The 19,217-nt window shown below is 50.9% G+C and overlaps 1 protein-coding gene across 2 annotated transcripts in view; it reads right to left on the bottom strand.

The window, feature by feature from the left end:
* Nucleotides 1-19,217, bottom strand: part of LOC106568375 (G protein-coupled receptor kinase 3) — a 90,129-nt gene that overhangs the window by 64,577 nt on the left and 6,335 nt on the right. For both annotated transcript variants that reach the window (XM_082955674.1, XM_045692215.2), the window contains exon 2: nucleotides 8,640-8,716. In XM_082955674.1, coding sequence (XP_082811800.1) covers nucleotides 8,640-8,716 — 77 coding nt within the window. The remainder of the gene's footprint in view (nucleotides 1-8,639; nucleotides 8,717-19,217) is intronic.

The raw sequence follows: 19,217 nt of genomic DNA, 5'->3' as shown, positions 1-19,217 counted from the left end.
ACAGTGGTTTGAGGGAGAGCAGCAGTAAGACAGTAGTGTTGGCTCTATCAAACTATACACTGGTTCCAGTGCCCCTCTCTCTATGGTCCAAAACAGTGTTGTGTGAGTTTGAGTGTGTGTGATCGACCGGCCAATTAATCCACCCAGTCCCTCAGCAATTAGACCCGTCTGCTGGAGCACAGAGACACCAATCAATGAGCCACTACCCTGACACACGCTCAAGCACACACACACACACAACTGCCAACACTTTGACACACACACACACACACACACATCAGTATACGCATGAGCTGACACACTAACAAGATAAACAGTGATCATCATCATACCAGCGAGCAGTGGCAGAGAGAGAGGGAGGGTGTGTGTTCTTCACTCCTAAAGAGAGAGGATAGGAGACATGGTGAGGGAGGGGAGAAGAGAGGATAGGAGACATGGTGAGGGAGGGGAGAAGAAAGGATAGGAGACATGGTGAGGGAGGGGAGAAGAAAGGATAGGAGACATGGTGAGGGAGGGGAGAAGAAAGGATAGGAGACATGGTGAGGGAGGGGAGAAGAAAGGATAGGAGACATGGTGAGGGAGGGGAGAAGAAAGGATAGGAGACATGGTGAGGGAGGGGAGAAGAAAGGATAGGAGACATGGTGAGGGAGGGGAGAAGAAAGGATAGGAGACATGGTGAGGGAGGGGAGAGGATAGGAGACATGGTGAGGGAGGGGAGAGGATAGGAGACATGGTGAGGGAGGGGAGAGGATAGGAGACATGGTGAGGGAGGGGAGAGGATAGGAGACATGGTGAGGGAGGGGAGAAGAAAGGATAGGAGACATGGTGAGGGAGGGGAGAAGAAAGGATAGGAGACATGGTGAGGGAGGGGAGAAGAAAGGATAGGAGACATGGTGAGGGAGAGGAGAAGAAAGGATAGGAGACATGGTGAGGGAGGGGAGAAGAAAGGATAGGAGACATGGTGAGGGAGGGGAGAAGAAAGGATAGGAGACATGGTGAGGGAGGGGAGAAGAAAGGATAGGAGACATGGTGAGGGAGGGGAGAAGAAAGGATAGGAGACATGGTGAGGGAGGGGAGAAGAAAGGATAGGAGACATGGTGAGGGAGGGGAGAAGAAAGGATAGGAGACATGGTGAGGGAGGGGAGAAGAAAGGATAGGAGACATGGTGAGGGAGGGGAGAGGATAGGATAGGAGACATGGTGAGGGAGGGGAGAAGAAAGGATAAGAGACATGGTGAGGGAGGGGAGAAGAAAGGATAGGAGACATGGTGAGGGAGGGGAGAAGAAAGGATAGGAGACATGGTGAGGGAGGGGAGAAGAAAGGATAGGAGACATGGTGAGGGAGGGGAGAAGAAAGGATAGGAGACATGGTGAGGGAGGGGAGAGGATAGGAAAGGATAGGAGACATGGTGAGGGAGGGGAGAAGAAAGGATAGGAGACATGGTGAGGGAGGGGAGAAGAAAGGATAGGAGACATGGTGAGGGAGGGGAGAAGAAAGGATAGGAGACATGGTGAGGGAGGGGAGAAGAAAGGATAGGAGACATGGTGAGGGAGGGGAGAAGAGAGGATAGGAGACATGGTGAGGGAGGGGAGAAGAAAGGATAGGAGACATGGTGAGGGAGGGGAGAAGAAAGGATAGGAGACATGGTGAGGGAGGGGAGAAGAAAGGATAGGAGACATGGTGAGGGAGGGGAGAGGATAGGAAAGGATAGGAGACATGGTGAGGGAGGGGAGAGGATAGGAAAGGATAGGAGACATGGTGAGGGAGGGGAGAAGAAAGGATAGGAGACATGGTGAGGGAGGGGAGAAGAAAGGATAGGAGACATGGTGAGGGAGGGGAGAAGAGAGGATAGGAGACATGGTGAGGGAGGGGAGAAGAGAGGATAGGAGACATGGTGAGGGAGGGGAGAAGAGAGGATAGGAGACATGGTGAGGGAGGGGAGAGGATAGGAAAGGATAGGAGACATGGTGAGGGAGGGGAGAAGAGAGGATAGGAGACATGGTGAGGGAGGGGAGAAGAAAGGATAGGAGACATGGTGAGGGAGGGGAGAAGAAAGGATAGGAGACATGGTGAGGGAGGGGAGAAGAAAGGATAGGAGACATGGTGAGGGAGGGGAGAAGAAAGGATAGGAGACATGGTGAGGGAGGGGAGAAGAAAGGATAGGAGACATGGTGAGGGAGGGGAGAAGATAGGATAGGAGACATGGTGAGGGAGGGGAGAAGAAAGGATAGGAGACATGGTGAGGGAGGGGAGAGGATAGGAAAGGATAGGAGACATGGTGAGGGAGGGGAGAGGGAGGGGAGAAGGATAGGAGACCTGAGGAGAGAAAAGGCATGGAGACCTGGGCAGAAAGGTGGGAGACCTGGGCAGAAAGGTGGGAGACCTGGGCAGAAAGGTGGGAGACCTGGGCAGAAAGGTGGGAGACCTGGGCAGAAAGGTGGGAGACCTGGGCAGAAAGGTGGGAGTCCTGGGCAGAAAGGTGGGGACCTGGGCAGAAGATATGAGGAGAAGAGGCACAAAGAGGCCACTGTAGACTATTGAGACTGCCCCACCCGTCATGCCCGATAGCCTCGGGCAGCCCCAGTGCATTGTGGGTTGTGGATCCATCTAGCATCTGGCCTTTATCGCTCTCGTTTAATGTTCCCTTCTCCATTTCCTCTCCTCCGCCATTCTCATCAGATTTTTTTATTTCTCCTTTAATCCATTTCTCCCTGTCGTCGAGAGTTCTGCCGAGTTCCCATGGCAACCGACAGTTGCTAAGCAACGTAAAACTCTCCATCATCCATTCCAGTACTGTGACAGATGGAGAGAGAGAAAGAGGGAGAGAACGACAGGGCAAGAGTAAAAGAAACATACAGAGAGAAAGAATTCAGACAAAGAGAGAGGAAAGGGAGTGAAAGAAAGCTATGGGGGTCTCTGGAACACAAATAAGGAGCCAGCCCTTCCACCCAGAGAACCAATCATAGCTTAGTGTTCCAGTCACAAGAGAGCCAATCACATTCAGCCATCTTGAACACGGTGTACATCAGCTTTGTGCACCAGCCTGTAAACAAAGTCTCACACAGCCATATGACTGCTAACGTGTGTATCTGAGGAGCCACTCTACTCTCAGGCCCTCACAGGCACTCTGGCATGAGGGGTGGGGTGATCTCAGTACCGCAATGCAGTATCCACATATTCCCAGTAACCCAGTGAGAGTCAGACAGTGGGGACAGCAGAGTTTAAACATGGAGAGCGCGTGACAGAGCGATGAGAGTGTGAGAGTGAGAAATAGTGAACGAGAGCGAGAGAGATAGTGAATGAGAACGAGAGAGATAGCGAATGAGAACGAGATAGCGAATGAGAGCGATAGAGATGGAGAGCAAGGGCTGGATGTCTAACGTGCCAGAGGCCTCCTAACCTCCCCACATGCTCTGGTACTGACATGTGGGGACATGGTCTAACACACGGCCTAGGCCCTAGGGAAACACAGCTGTGTGTATGCACACACATACACTAAATACACACACACACACACACACACACACACACACACCACACACACACACACACACTAAATATACACACACAAGTTTGTAGACACCGCTTCAAATGAGTGGATTCAGCTATTTCAGCCACACCTGTTGCGGACAGGTGTATACAAACGAGCACAAAGCCATGCAATCTCCATAGGGAGACATTGGCAGTAGAATGACCTTACTGAAGAGCTCAGTGACCTTCAACGTGGCAGCGTAGGATGATCCTCCTCTCTACCCTCTCAGGGGTGGGCATCCAGGCCGCTCCTACCAGGTGACGTGGAGAGGATCTGTGTTTGCACCACGTATTCTCACTAATGGTGTCCCCCAGGGCTCGCTTCTAGACCCTCTCTTCTCTCTATACACCAAGTCACTTGACTCTGTCATATCCTCACATGGTCCCTCCTATCATTACTATGCGGATGACACTCAACTACTTTTCTCCTTCCCCCCTTTTGACACCCAGGAGCGACACGCCTGGCAGATACTTTTGTGTGTGTATATATATATATAGTGTATGTGGACACCCCTTCGAATTAGTGGCTATTTCAGTCACACCTGTTGCTGACAGGTATATCAAATTGAGCACACCGCCATGCAATCTCCATAGACAAACATTGGCAGTAGAATAGCCTGTACTGAAGAGCGCAATGACTTTCAACATGGCACCGTTATAGGATGCCACCTTTCCAACAAGTCAGTTCGTCAAATTTCTGCCCTGCTAGAGCTGCCCCAGTCAGCTGTAAGTGCTGTTATTGTGAAGTGGAAAAGTCTAGGAGCAACAACAGCTCAGCTATGAAGTGTTAGGCCACACAAGCTCACAGAACGAGACCACCAAGTGCTGAAGCCGTAGTGTGTAAAAATAGTCGGTTACAACTCTCACCACAGAGTTCTAAACTGCCTCAGGAAACGTCGGCACAAGAACTGTTAGTCGGGAGCTTCACGAAATGGGTTTCCATGGCCAAGCAGCCACACACAAGCCTAAGATCACCGTGTGCAATACCAAGCGTCGGCTGGAGTGGTGTAAAGCTCGCCGCCATTGGACTCTGGAGCAGTGGAAATGCGTTCTCTGGAGTAATAAATCACGCTTCACCATCTGGCAGTCTGATGGACGAATCTGGGTTTGGCGGATGCCAGGAGAACGCTACCTGCCCCAATGCATAGTGCCAACTGTAAAGGTTAGTGGAAGAGGAATAATGGTCTGGGGGTGTTTTTCATGGTTCAGGCCCCTTAGTTCCAATGAAGGGAAATCTTAACACTACAGCATACAACGATATTCTAGATGATTCTGTGCTGGCCCGACTTCACTAATGCTTGTGGCTGAATGGAAGGAAGTCCCTGTAGCAATGTTCCAACATCTAGTGGAAAGCCTTTCCAGAAGAGTGGAGGCTGTTATACTGTAGCAGCAAAGGGGGGGACCAACTTCATATTAATGCCCATGGTTTTGGAATGAGCCGTTCAACGAGCAGGTGTCCACATACTTTTGGTCATGTAGTGTATGTGAGTGCGAGGATGTGTCTAAACCCATTCACAGCTAAAGAGGATATGAGGTGAGAGAGAAGGAAGAGAGAGTGAGCAAGAGATCGCAAGAGAGACCACAATAACCCCCCTGCCATTATGCAATACTACCCCCCACCAACTCCTATTCTCAGTGTTAGCCAATACCATGACTAGAGCACCATGCTCACCATGACTAGAGCACCATGCTCACCATGACTAGAGCACCATGCTCACCATGACTAGAGCACCATGCTCACCATGACTAGAGCCCCATGCTCACCATGACTAGAGCACCATGCTCACCATGACTAGAGCACCATGCTCACCATGACTAGAGCACCATGCTCACCATGACTAGAGCACCATGCTCACCATGACTAGAGCACCATGCTCACCATGACTAGAGCACCATGCCCACCATGACTAGAGCACCATGCTCACCATGACTAGAGCACCATGCTCACCATGACTAGAGCACCATGCTCACCATGACTAGAGCACCATGCTCACCATGACTAGAGCACCATGCTCACCATGACTAGAGCACCATGCCCACCATGACTAGAGCACCATGCTCACCATGACTAGAGCACCATGCTCACCATGACTAGAGCACCATGCTCACCATGACTAGAGCACCATGCTCACCATGACTAGAGCACCATGCTCACCATGACTAGAGCACCATGCTCACCATGACTAGAGCACCATGCCCACCATGACTAGAGCACCATGCCCACCATGACTAGAGCACCATGCTCACCATGACTAGAGCACCATGCTCACCATGACTAGAGCACCATGCCCACCATGACTAGAGCACCATGCCCACCATGACTAGAGCACCATGCCCACCATGACTAGAGCACCATGCTCACCATGACTAGAGCACCATGCTCACCATGACTAGAGCACCATGCTCACCATGACTAGAGCACCATGCTCACCATGACTAGAGCACCATGCTCACCATGACTAGAGCACCATGCTCACCATGACTAGAGCACCATGCTCACCATGACTAGAGCACCATGCCCACCATGACTAGAGCACCATGCAACCATGACTAGAGCACCATGCTCACCATGACTAGAGCACCATGCTCACCATGACTAGAGCACCATGCCCACCATGACTAGAGCACCATGCTCACCATGACTAGAGCACCATGCTCACCATGACTAGAGCACCATGCCCACCATGACTAGAGCACCATGCTCACCATGACTAGAGCACCATGCCCACCATGACTAGAGCACCATGCTCACCATGACTAGAGCACCATGCTCACCATGACTAGAGCACCATGCTCACCATGACTAGAGCACCATGCTCACCATGACTAGAGCACCATGCTCACCATGACTAGAGCATGCACACACACGGATGACACATACAGCTGGGTAGGTAGAATGTATAGCAGTTAGCAGAGGCCTGTCATCACGGCTGGGTGCAAGCTACACTTATCAGTTGTTAACCACAGCCCAACATCAGCAGACTGACTAAACACTCCAAGATCACCATAAACAAACAGTGACGGCAGCAATCCAGCGTCAGTGCTGTGGTTAGGTAGGTCGGCGATGGGGAAAAATACTAATTGATACAGTTACATATCGGGATATTATTTTTGACGATATATCCTAGTTTGCTGTTTTCATAAGCGATCAATAAAACATTTCTCATGTCTCTCGTCAGCAGACATATGGTGAGCAATGTCTGGAACATCCAATCCCAATGAAATCACAGTATCGAATGGCAATACATCTAGAATCATGAGAATCTCAACGCACATCTTATTGCTACTAAATATCGTGATAATGTCGTATCGTGATAACGTCGTATCGTGATAATATCGTGATAATATCGTATCGTCAGGTCCCTGGCAATTCCCAGCCCATGACCCTGCTACCACACCGAGAGAGAGGGAGAAATAAAGCGAGGAGGTAGCGAGTGAGTGACAAGTAGAGAGAGAGAGAATTAGCGCAGCAGTCTCTGAGGGGAGGTGAGAGAGAGCAGCAGTAAGTAAAGCTAGTGAGCTGCAGGGCTCTGGTCCCCTGGTACAGACAGCTGCTACTGTCTCAGACAGTGAGACTAGTGGAAACCAGGCGACGCAGCGCACTACTGTGACAGGTGGCTGAGACTTGGTCCTGGCTACAAGCACAGGTTCAGTTTACAAAATGGCTTTTGGGTCACAGTTCCAAAAGCTTTACATGTGTCAGAGTGCTTTAGGTTGGCCACAGTGGATAACCCTTTGGTTACCACTGATCACCACTATCTGTTAGCATGTGAAGAGCTGGAACAGGCTTAGCCAATCAGCAGCCTCATACAGATGGCATCTCGGAAAGGGAAGTAGAGTGTTGTCAGGCAAGACAGGACACACACTAACTCCATCACCAACGTATCCCATGACAACGGCTTAGGGCTGGCCAATATCTAATTCATTTGATGACTTCAAATGTATGTTGTTGCAGGATATGCCTTGAGCTTATTTTGGACAGAATTTGGCAAGAGTGAAACCTCTCACTTCGCTTCTTCCTCTCTGTTACACACAGACACCAAGCCCCTCCCTCTGCCACTCGCACAACAAAGATAATCACATCTTCCTCTCTGACAAGCGGTTTGAAATCGCTATTTCAATTTGAGGTTTGGTCCAACAGAATCAGTCATATGGACACAAACACATTGAGACATTATTTAACTGTAATAAAGGACAAGTTAACCTTTCTGACGATGCCCTTTTTATGTCTCAACTCCTCACATTGCGAGAGCAGACATTACTAAAACAGGAGTATCAATGAACATTGATTGTGGAAAAAGGCTCAGTTTGTCGCGCGTGGCATTGCAATACCGCTAGCAGCATTATAGACACAGACTGTTAAACTTTGTCTGGTCAGTGTTTTAGAAATATGCAATGAGCAGAAAAAGTCAATATAAGGAATTGGCAACTCGTTGTCAGTCTGAGAAATAAGGCAGAGCACTTGATTTCAACATGTGAACAAAGTGGACATGCTAGCACGCTGTTCAAACAGCTGGAGACGGACAGCAGGGTGTGTTTACAACTATTCAACTGTTTAGCCTTGTTAGCTAGCAAATACATCCAAGTTGGCTAAACTTGGTACAAAGACTGCTATAAAGACTAGCTGGCTACTCACTAGCACTTGGGCTTGTGAGATTGATATGAGACAGGTGACATTTTTCTAGAAAACCTGCTACAGGAAGTCCATGCATTGTGCATGGTTCCGATTACATTAGTAACAAAAAGGGCATTGTCACAGACAAACTTGAAAGCCGGATCAGTGATTGAAAAAAGCAGGTTAAACTAGTTTAAGAAAATAATGATAAGGTCTTATGGTTGTAGAAGGCTTATATTTATCCTAGGTATAACTTCACAAGCCCTGAATTCATTAGACTGTTTGAAATGCAGTGTATTTTAACTTTAAAATTGTACAACAAAGCTTATTCAGAGAAATCATTTAGGCCATATTGCCCTTCCTACCACAGCTCTCCTCCCAGAACACATTCTTGTGTGTGTGTGTAATTCTATTGTGTCTGACGTGGTGCTATAGTTCTCATGGTTGTTTGGTTACTGAAAGACAACTGTACTCCATCACACAGACTACTCACCGATCTTCTGGTTGAAGATTTTGTCGAACGTCAGCTCATCTCTTTCCTCCAGGTACTTCTGCATCACACTGCGAATACTGCGAGAAAGAGAGAGGGGCGAGAAAGAGAGAGGGGCGAGAAAGAGAGAGGGGCGAGAAAGGGGAATACAACATAAGAAACGTACTTCTCGTCATCCCCTGTAGGACATAAGGTTACAATGAGCTCCACATTGTTAGAAAACTAAAGCATATTTGAAGGGACACACACACAGAAAGGACATAGGTGAAATCAGAGTACGGACTCCCAAATCCCCACTACAAAACCTATTTCTATTCCTCCCTGCCCAGGCTCAACTCTCCTAATTTCACCAGCGTCATCTCTCCTGTCATCCTTTCAGCTCTCCTCCCTGTTCCCCTCCACCTCCATTCCTGATCCCTGCCCTGGTTTGGGCCTCTCCCTTCCTGCCACCTGTCCCCTGACAGAGGGGAGGCCCGGGGGAGAGCAGAAAGGTGAGGAGCAGGGGAGTGGTGGGGGTAGGGGGAACAGACCAGCAGCTTGCCCTGGGAGAGGGTGTTAATGAGAGGAGGACTGGGGAGAATGAATCAATTAGCACCCTCTCCACGGGCCCATTCTCACACACACACACACACACACACACACACACACACACACACCACACACACACACACACACGAGAAGGGATGGGAACGTTACCACGCACATGGCAGAAGGAGGGTAGCACTTTCCATATGACAGCACATTGGCCAGACAGACACCTGGCCCAAGACGAATTGGTTTAAACAAGAGAGGAGAGAGGTTAAGGAGAGAATGAGAGAGATGGAAGGAGGAGGGAGAGGAGAGAGCGAACGAACGAGATCTTGGATGTGTCTATTACTGCCAGTGAGCCAGTGGCAACGAGTGTGTGCTGATATGATCCAGAACCACAACAAATGTCTTTGTTTTTTCATCTCTTTAATCTGTCTTTTGACAAACTGTTTAGTGATTACCAGCGTCTATTGTTCATTGTATTGTTGATAAATGCAATGAGGTTTATTCTGTGATTCCCCATGGATCGATGTTCCCCTGATATCCTTAGCGTTGTGTGAATGGTTTTTCCACAGTAACGGAATTATGGTTTGTTAAACTTTGAAATCAATGGTTTGTGTTTGGCATACAGTTTAAAGTGAAAAATCTGAGTCTCAACGTAATTCCGTTACTGTGGAATTGCCCTTCTACTGCATTGGGATGGCTGGCCCAGAACGGGCAGGTTCAGATAGTATGATCCTTTTATTCAGTCCTAACTAGCACATCATAACAAGTGACTGATGCTAGTAGGCTTGGGCGGTATACAGATTGTCAGACCTTCATACAGGATATTTGGTCATATCGGCACTGAACACAAAGTGCGCTATTTTCAAACCCCACTGAGCCTTTGTAAGCCAAAGTTTAGCAATGCTAACAAGTACAAGTAAAATCCCATTGAGAACGCTAACTAAATGCTAACGAGCATTGTGAAAACGTTATAAGGTCTCTGACCAAAACTATTTTCAGGACAGACATCCCAGCTCATGAACTTATACAAGTCCCAAAAACATGCTACTCACAGTTTGCTGCACCCACAAAACAAATATTAGACAGCAAGGCTCTTGATCCAGGAGGAGATTCTCTGCTGTTACCAGCAAGCAAAGCTTGATTTTGGAAGACGCTAACCACTTTGCTAGATTGCTAACTACTGTAGCAAGTGAATTAGCAAATCAAATGCACAACTGCAGAGCACGTAGCACATTTTAGACAGTTAAAATAATTAACCTAATAGTTAAGATGTCTAGCTGGCAAACATTTAGTTGTGAATACCATACCGTAACTCTAAAGTTTATTGGTCACATACACATGGTTAGCAGATGTTAATGCGAGTGTAGCGAAATGCTTGTGCTTCTAGTTCCGACAGTGCAGTAATATCTAACAAGTATTCTAACAATTTCCAAACAACTACCTAACACACACATCTAAAGAGGTGAATGAGAATATGTAAGTATATGGATGAGCGATGGCTGAGCGGCATAGGCAAGGTGCAGTAGATGGTATAAAATACAGTATATACATGTGATATGAGTAATGTAAGATATATAAACATTATTAAAGTGGCATTATTTAAAGTGGCATTGTTTAAAGTGACTAGTAATCCATTTATTAAAGTGGTCAGTGATTGGGTCTCAATGTAGGCAGCAGCCTCTCTGAGTTAGTGATTGCTGTTTAGCAGTCTGATGGCTTTGAGACAGAAGCTGTTTTTCTCTCTCAGTCCCAGCTTTGATGAACAGCATTCTTACATAGGTATTCCTCTTGTCCAGATGGGATAGGGTAGTATGCAGTGTGATGGCGATTGTATCGTCTGTGGACCTATTGGGGCGGTAAGCAAACTGAAGTGGGTCTAGGGTGGCCAGTAAGGTGGAGGTGATATGATCCTTGACTAGTCTCTCAAAGCACTTCATGATGACAGAAGTGAGTGCTTCTTGGGTACAGGAACAGGAACAATGGTGGCCATCTTGAAGCATGTGGGGACAGCAGACTGGGATAGGGAGCGACTGAATATGTCCGTAAACACTCCAGCCAGCTGGTCTGCGCATGCTGAAGACGCGGCTAGGGATGCCGTCTGGGCCAGCAGCCTTGCGAGGGTTAACACGTTTAAATGTTTAACTCACATCGACCAGGGAGAAGGAGAGGGGTGCAGTCCTTGTTAGCGGGCCGCGACAGTGGCACTGAAGGTGTTTAGTTTGTCTGCACGTCGGTGTTCGTGACTAGATCACCTGGTGTGTGATGCACAACAGTCAGAGACTCAAAGCTCCAGTCTCATCGTTGTGGGCTTGTAAACAAACACCACATGACTGGGTACCACCGGTAAGCACCATATTGAAAAATATAAATGAAGAATGCGGTCTTCTTTATCTCCTAACGTATTTACTTAAAAAGTAGCTACAAATATTCAAATTTATAATAAAAATACTCCGGCATACACAGTATACTGCCCAAGCCTAGATGCTAGCACCAAGTATAACAGTGGTTGATAGAGGAGACACTAAATACTAGCTATATGATCTAAGCCGGTGTTTACCACAGACCTTATTTTCAGCATTTATCCAAAACCCTACAAAAACACCTTTTATTTTTCCCATAGGCTTTGTCCAACGAACCATGACAGAGTTATTGCCTACAAAAAGATGCCATTACTACCTCTATAGCTTATAGTCTAGTTGGACTGTAACACAGAAAACAATGTTTTGTGATAACTGCACTCTGATTTAAAAAGAACATTCAGTTAGGGGTTTTTCTTAACGTTAATGATCCCAATTTCATTACACACTCCTACTAGTTTATAACACAGTGGCTAATGCTAGCCTAGCAACAATGCTAAAACCAGGGTAAGAATTTAACCAATAGTACTAGTAGTAACATAGCGGGGCCTGGATCTGTGCCTACAGGTCAACTTGTACGCAGTCCAGTAATAGCTCTCTGTCTAACTGAGCCACAAGAACCAGGAAGTTGACTCTTCCTCATTCACTGGAGGCCAGGGGTGAGACATAAGCATGCCTGCCTGCTGCAGAAACAACTAGCCTAGCTAACCCCTAGCTAGCTAACCCCTAGCTAGCTAACCCCTAGCTAGCTAACCCCTAGCTAGCTAACCCCTAGTCCCTGGTGGACACTTGTGGAGAGCTGATCGAAATAAGCAATTTAGTGCAAATTCCTCTGAGTAGCCAATCAGGGGATTAGGTGGAGCTACTACAATAATGTAACAATCCAATTATTTCAGATGCATGAAGTGCCTTTGCCCTATGGAGTAGGGGGCTAGGGGTTGTTTCTGGACAGGGCCATACAGACTGTCCTGTCAGAATCTACTCTCTGCTACACTGGCCAATCACTATCCACTCTCTGCTACACTGGCCAATCACAATCTAGAACCCACTCTGCTATATTGACCAATAACAATCCACTGACTCTTCTAGACTGGTGCACACTTACACATTTTGCACTTCCCTTCTCAGATGTAAAAAGGATAGGACTTGTATACTGTAGACCAGGGGTGTCAAACTCATTTTTCCCCGGTGGCCGCATTCAGTCTTCAACGAGGTCCAGACGGCAGCACTGACAAATGGTTATATTTCCAAAGAATTGTCATCTATCCATTGTTATTGGAATGTGATGCTCCCTGACTGTCCTCCCCCTCTGGATCTGAACCTGCCTCCTGTAACTACTGTACTCCAACAACCCCTCCCTCTCTCTGTCATACCTCTTTATCCTTGTAGATAATTCCCTCTTCCCCCACCTCCTACCGCACAACACACGCGTCTCTCCTGCTGAGCTCTCTTCAAACAGTACCAGTGCCGTTCCTCTCCCCTCCCCCTCCCTATCGCTTCCAGTGCTGCCGTCAAAATCTCACCTCTCTGCCAGCAGGCAAAGCCTCGGCACAAAGAGAATGTAGCAGCGATGCGCGATCCACAACGTCACCAACAAGCAGCCTAATTCAGATCGTTTTCTTCACTCATTGGTCTTTTGACCAATCAGATCAGCGCTGAAAAATAGCTGATGTGAAAATATCTGATGTGATTGGTCAAAAAAACAAAAAAGATCAGATTTGGGCTGCCTGTGTAAATGCCAACATATACATCTCCAAACACACAAACACCCACTCCAAACATACACACAGCTCTAAACACAAAACACACACACACTACTCCAAATGCCACACAAACACAACTCCAAAGACCACATACGCACAGCCCCAAGTACATACATATACAGAGCTGAAACACACACACACACACACACACACACACACACACACACACACACACACACACACACACACACACACACACACACACACACACACACACACACACACACACACACCACACACACACACACACACACACACACACACACACACACACACACACACACACACACCACACACCCGACACACACCACACGCCCCGCTCCAAATCACTCACACACACACCAACGCTTGCTCTCAGCGCTCCTCTTTTCCTCTCTAGCCTATATCCCTCTCTCCCTCCCTCCTTCCCCCCCAGTATCTCCCTCTCTAGCCTATACCCACCCTCTCCCTCCCTCCTTCCCCCCAGTATCTCCCTCTCTAGCCTATACCCACCCTCTCCCTCCCTCCCTCCTTCCCCCCGTCTCTCCCTCTCTAGCCTATACCCACCCTCTCCCTCCCTCCTTCCCCCCCAGTCTCTCCCTCTCTAGCCTATACCCACCCTCTCCCTCCCTCCTTCCCCCCAGCATCTCCCTCTCTAGCCTATACCCACCCTCTCCCTCCCTCCCTCTTTCCCCCCCAGTCTCTCCCTCTCTAGCCTAGATCCCCTCCTCCCAGTCTCTCCCTCTCTAGCCTAGATCCCCCCTCCTCCCAGTCTCTCCCTCTCTAGCCTAGATCCCCCCCCTCCCAGTCTCTCCCTCTCTAACCTAGATCCCCTCCTCCCAGTCTCTCCCTCTCTAGCCTAGATCCCCCCTCCTCCCAGTCTCTCCCTCTCTAGCCTAGATACCCCCCCTCCCAGTCTCTCCCTCTCTAGCCTAGATCCCCCCCTCCTCCCAGTCTCTCCCTCTCTAGCCTAGATCCCCCCTCCTCCCAGTCTCTCCCTCTCTAACCTAGATCCCCCCTCCCAGTCTCTCCCTCTCTAGCCTAGATCCCCCCCTCCTCCCAGTCTCTCCCTCTCTAGCCTAGATCCCCCCTCCTCCCAGTCTCTCCCTCTCTAACCTAGATCCCCCCTCCTCCCAGTCTCTCCCTCTCTAACCTAGATCCCCCCTCCTCCCAGTCTCTCCCTCTCTAACCTAGATCCCCCCTCCTCCCAGTCTCTCCCTCTCTAACCTAGATCCCCCCTCCCAGTCTCTCCCTCTCTAACCTAGATCCCCCCTCCCAGTCTCTCCCTCTCTAACCTAGATCCCCCCTCCTCCCAGTCTCTCCCTCTCTAACCTAGATCCCCCCTCCCAGTCTCTCCCTCTCTAGCCTAGATCCCCCCTCCTCCCAGTCTCTCCCTCTCTAGCCTAGATCCCCCCTCCTCCCAGTCTCTCCCTCTCTAGCCTAGATCCCCCCTCCTCCCAGTCTCTCCCTCTCTAGCCTAGATCCCCCCTCCTCCCAGTCTCTCCCTCTCTAGCCTAGATCCCCCCTCCCAGTCTCTCCCTCTCTAACCTAGATCCCCCCTCCCAGTCTCTCCCTCTCTAACCTAGATCCCCCCTCCTCCCAGTCTCTCCCTCTCTAGCCTAGATCCCCCCTCCTCCCAGTCTCTCCCTCTCTAGCCTAGATCCCCCTCCTCCCAGTCTCTCCCTCTCTAGCCTAGATCCCCCCTCCTCCCAGTCTCTCTAGCCTAGATCCCCCCTCCTCCCAGTCTCTCCCTCTCTAGCCTAGATCCCCCCTCCTCCCAGTCTCTCCCTCTCTAGCCTAGATCCCCCCTCCTCCCAGTCTCTCCCTCTCTAGCCTAGATCCCCCCTCCTCCCAGTCTCTCCCTCTCTAGCCTAGATCCCCCTCCTCCCAGTCTCTCCCTCTCTAGCCTAGATCCCCCCTCCTCCCAGTCTCTCTAGCCTAGATCCCCCCTCCTCCCAGTCTCTCCCTCTCTAGCCTAGATCCCCCCTCCTCCCAGTCTCTCCCTCTCTAGCCTAGATCCCCCCCCCTCCCAGTCTCTCCCTCTCTAACCTAGATCCCCCCTCCCAGTCTCTCCCTCTCTAGCCTAGATCCCCTCCTCCCAGTCTCTCCCTCTCTAGCCTAGATCCCCCCCTCCCAGTCTCTCCCTCTCTAACCTAGATCCCCTCCTCCCAGTCTCTCCCTCTCTAGCCTAGATCCCCCCTCCTCCCAGTCTCTGCCTCTCTAACCTAGATCCCCCCTCCCAGTCTCTCCCTCTCTAGCCTAGATCCCCCCCTCCCAGTCTCTCCCTCTCTAACCTAGATCCCCTCCTCCCAGTCTCTCCCTCTCTAGCCTAGATCCCCCCCTCCCAGTCTCTCCCTCTCTAGCCTAGATCCCCCCTCCTCCCAGTCTCTCCCTCTCTAGCCTAGATCCCCCCTCCTCCCAGTCTCTCCCTCTCTAGCCTAGATCCCCCCTCCCAGTCTCTCCCTCTCTAACCTAGATCCCCCCTCCTCCCAGTCTCTCCCTCTCTAACCTAGATCCCCCCTCCCAGTCTCTCCCTCTCTAACCTAGATCCCCCCTCCTCCCAGTCTCTCCCTCTCTAGCCTAGATCCCCCCTCCTCCCAGTCTCTCCCTCTCTAACCTAGATCCCCCCTCCTCCCAGTCTCTCCCTCTCTAACCTAGATCCCCCCTCCTCCCAGTCTCTCCCTCTCTAACCTAGATCCCCCCTCCTCCCAGTCTCTCCCTCTCTAACCTAGATCCCCCCTCCTCCCAGTCTCTCCCTCTCTAGCCTAGATCCCCCCTCCTCCCAATCTCTCCCTCTCTAACCTAGAACCCCCTCCCAATCTCTCCCTCTCTAGCCTAGATCCCCCCTCCTCCCAGTCTCTCCCTCTCTAACCTAGATCCCCCCTCCTCCCAGTCTCTCCCTCTCTAACCTAGATCCCCCCTCCTCCCAGTCTCTCCCTCTCTAGCCTAGATCCCCCCCTCCCAGTCTCTCCCTCTCTAGCCTAGATCCCCCCTCCTCCCAGTCTCTCCCTCTCTAACCTAGATCCCCCCTCCTCCCAGTCTCTCCCTCTCTAACCTAGATCCCCCCTCCTCCCAGTCTCTCCCTCTCTAGCCTAGATCCCCCCCTCCCAGTCTCTCCCTCTCTAACCTAGATCCCCCCTCCTCCCAGTCTCTCCCTCTCTAGCCTAGATCCCCCCTCCTCCCAGTCTCTCCCTCTCTAGCCTATACCCCCCTCCCAGTCTCTCCCTCTCTAACCTAGATCCCCCCCCCCTCCCAGTCTCCCCCCCTCTAGCCTAGATCCCCCCTCCTCCCAGTCTCTCTAGCCTAGATCCCCCCTCCTCCCAGTCTCTCTAGCTTAGATCCCCCCTCCTCCCAGTCTCTCTAGCCTAGATCCCCCCTCCTCCCAGTCTCTCTAGCCTAGATCCCCCCTCCTCCCAGTCTCTCCCTCTCTAGCCTAGATCCCCCCTCCTCCCAGTCTCTCCCTCTCTAGCCTAGATCCCCCCTCCTCCCAGTCTCTCCCTCTCTAGCCTAGATCCCCCCTCCTCCCAGTCTCTCCCTCTCTAGCCTAGATCCCCCCTCCTCCCAGTCTCTCCCTCTCTAGCCTATACCCCCCTCCCAGTCTCTCCCTCTCTAGCCTAGATCACCCCCCTCCCAGTCTCCCCCCCTCTAGCCTAGATCCCCCCTCCTCCCAGTCTCTCTAGCCTAGATCCCCCCTCCTTCCAGTCTCTCTAGCTTAGATCCCCCCTCCTCCCAGTCTCTCTAGCCTAGATCCCCCCTCCTCCCAGTCTCTCTAGCCTAGATCCCCCCTCCTCCCAGTCTCTCCCTCTCTAGCCTAGATCCCCCCTCCTCCCAGTCTCTCCCTCTCTAGCCTAGATCCCCCCTCCTCCCAGTCTCTCCCTCTCTAGCCTAGATCCCCCCTCCTCCCAGTCTCTCCCTCTCTAGCCTAGATCCCCCCTCCTCCCAGTCTCTCCCTCTCTAACCTAGATCCCCCCTCCTCCCAGTCTCTCCCTCTCTAACCTAGATCCCCCCTCCTCCCAGTCTCTCCCTCTCTAGCCTAGATCCCCCCCTCCCAGTCTCTCCCTCTCTAGCCTAGATCCCCCCTCCCCCCAGTCTCTCCCTCTCTAGCCTAGATCCCCCCTCCTCCCAGTCTCTCCCTCTCTAGCCTAGATCCCCCCTCCTCCCAGTCTCTCCCTCTCTAGCCTAGATCCCCCCTCCTCCCAGTCTCTCCCTCTCTAGCCTAGATCCCCCCTCCTCCCAGTCTCTCCCTCTCTAGCCTAGATCCCCCCTCCTCCCAGTCTCTCCCTCTCTAGCCTAGATCCCCCCTCCTCCCAGTCTCTCCCTCTCTAGCCTAGATCCCCCCTCCTCCCAGTCTCTCCCTCTCTAGCCTAGATCCCCCCTCCTCCCAGTCTCTCCCTCTCTAACCTAGATCCCCCCCTCCCAGTCTCTCCCTCTCTAGCCTAGATCCCCCCTCCCCCCAGTCTCTCCCTCTCTAGCCTAGATCCCCCCTCCTCCCAGTCTCTCCCTCTCTAGCCTAGATCCCCCCTCCTCCCAGTCTCTCCCTCTCTAGCCTAGATCCCCCCTCCCAGTCTCTCCCTCTCTAGCCTAGATCCCCCCTCCTCCCAGTCTCTCCCTCTCTAACCTAGATCCCCCCTCCTCCCAGTCTCTCCCTCTCTAGCCTAGATCCCCCCTCCTCCCAGTCTCTCCCTCTCTAACCTAGATCCCCCCCTCCCAGTCTCTCCCTCTCTAGCCTAGATCCCCCCTCCTCCCAGTCTCTCCCTCTCTAACCTAGATCCCCCCTCCCAGTCTCTCCCTCTCTAGCCTAGATCCCCCCTCCTCCCAGTCTCTCCCTCTCTAGCCTAGATCCCCCTCCTCCCAGTCTCTCCCTCTCTAACCTAGATCCCCTCCTCCCAGTCTCTCCCTCTCTAGCCTAGATCCCCCCTCCTCCCAGTCTCTCCCTCTCTAACCTAGATCCCCCCTCCCAGTCTCTCCCTCTCTAGCCTAGATCCCCCCTCCCAGTCTCTCCCTCTCTAACCTAGATCCCCCCTCCCAGTCTCTCCCTCTCTAGCCTAGATCCCCCCTCCCAGTCTCTCCCTCTCTAACCTAGATCCCCCCTCCTCCCAGTCTCTCCCTCTCTAACCTAGATCCCCCCTCCTCCCAGTCTCTCCCTCTCTAGCCTAGATCCCCCCTCCCAGTCTCTCCCTCTAGTCGGATTATTATCATAGCCAATTTCAGGAGATAACACATGTTTTCCATCGATAATCTTTTAAATCCTTATCAAATTAAAACAAATCATTTCCATAAAGCCATCTGAACCCAGGCAGGGGTCAGACAATTCAGATCTAATACTTGTTTCTGGAAGGGTGGGTTTGCAGAGTAGGCAAACAGCCAGTCACTATGTTCACTTTAGACAGTTGTGTTTGCAAGGACGAGCCAATGCAACACAGCCACTGCAGTAGTAATGTTGCTGACCCTCCTGACGGTATTAACGCCCTCTCTCAATCTGCTGTGGTATTACCCACTGTGCTGTATTGGTAATCCTGGCTTCAGCACACACACGACTAAAGCAGCATATTCATAAAGAGCAGGCCATGTATACCATACTACTTCAGTCATTGTTAAAGCAAACCCCACTATCACCCTAATGACACACTCTTTTATCACAGAAGAATAGTGTCTTATCTCCTCAGCCCTGTAAACAAAACTTAATGGACGATTAGCAATCAAATTCAAATTCTACAAGCTCAACACACACACACACACACACACACACACACACACACACACACACACACACACACACACACACACACACACACACACACACACACACACACACACACACACACACACACACACACACACACACACACACACACCAAAAGTAGAAGACGCAGTAGACAGTACAGAGATTGACCTCTGAGGAGAAACCTCTTCCAAATATGATTTGAAGAGGCAATCTTTTCCATTTG

This window comes from Salmo salar, chromosome 01 (assembly GCF_965601325.2).
Source record: "Salmo salar chromosome 01, fSalSal1, whole genome shotgun sequence".
NCBI classification, from domain to species: Eukaryota; Metazoa; Chordata; class Actinopteri; order Salmoniformes; family Salmonidae; genus Salmo; species Salmo salar.
Note: the sequence above shows the minus strand (reverse complement) of the source record. Positions and strands in the feature narration are given on the sequence as shown.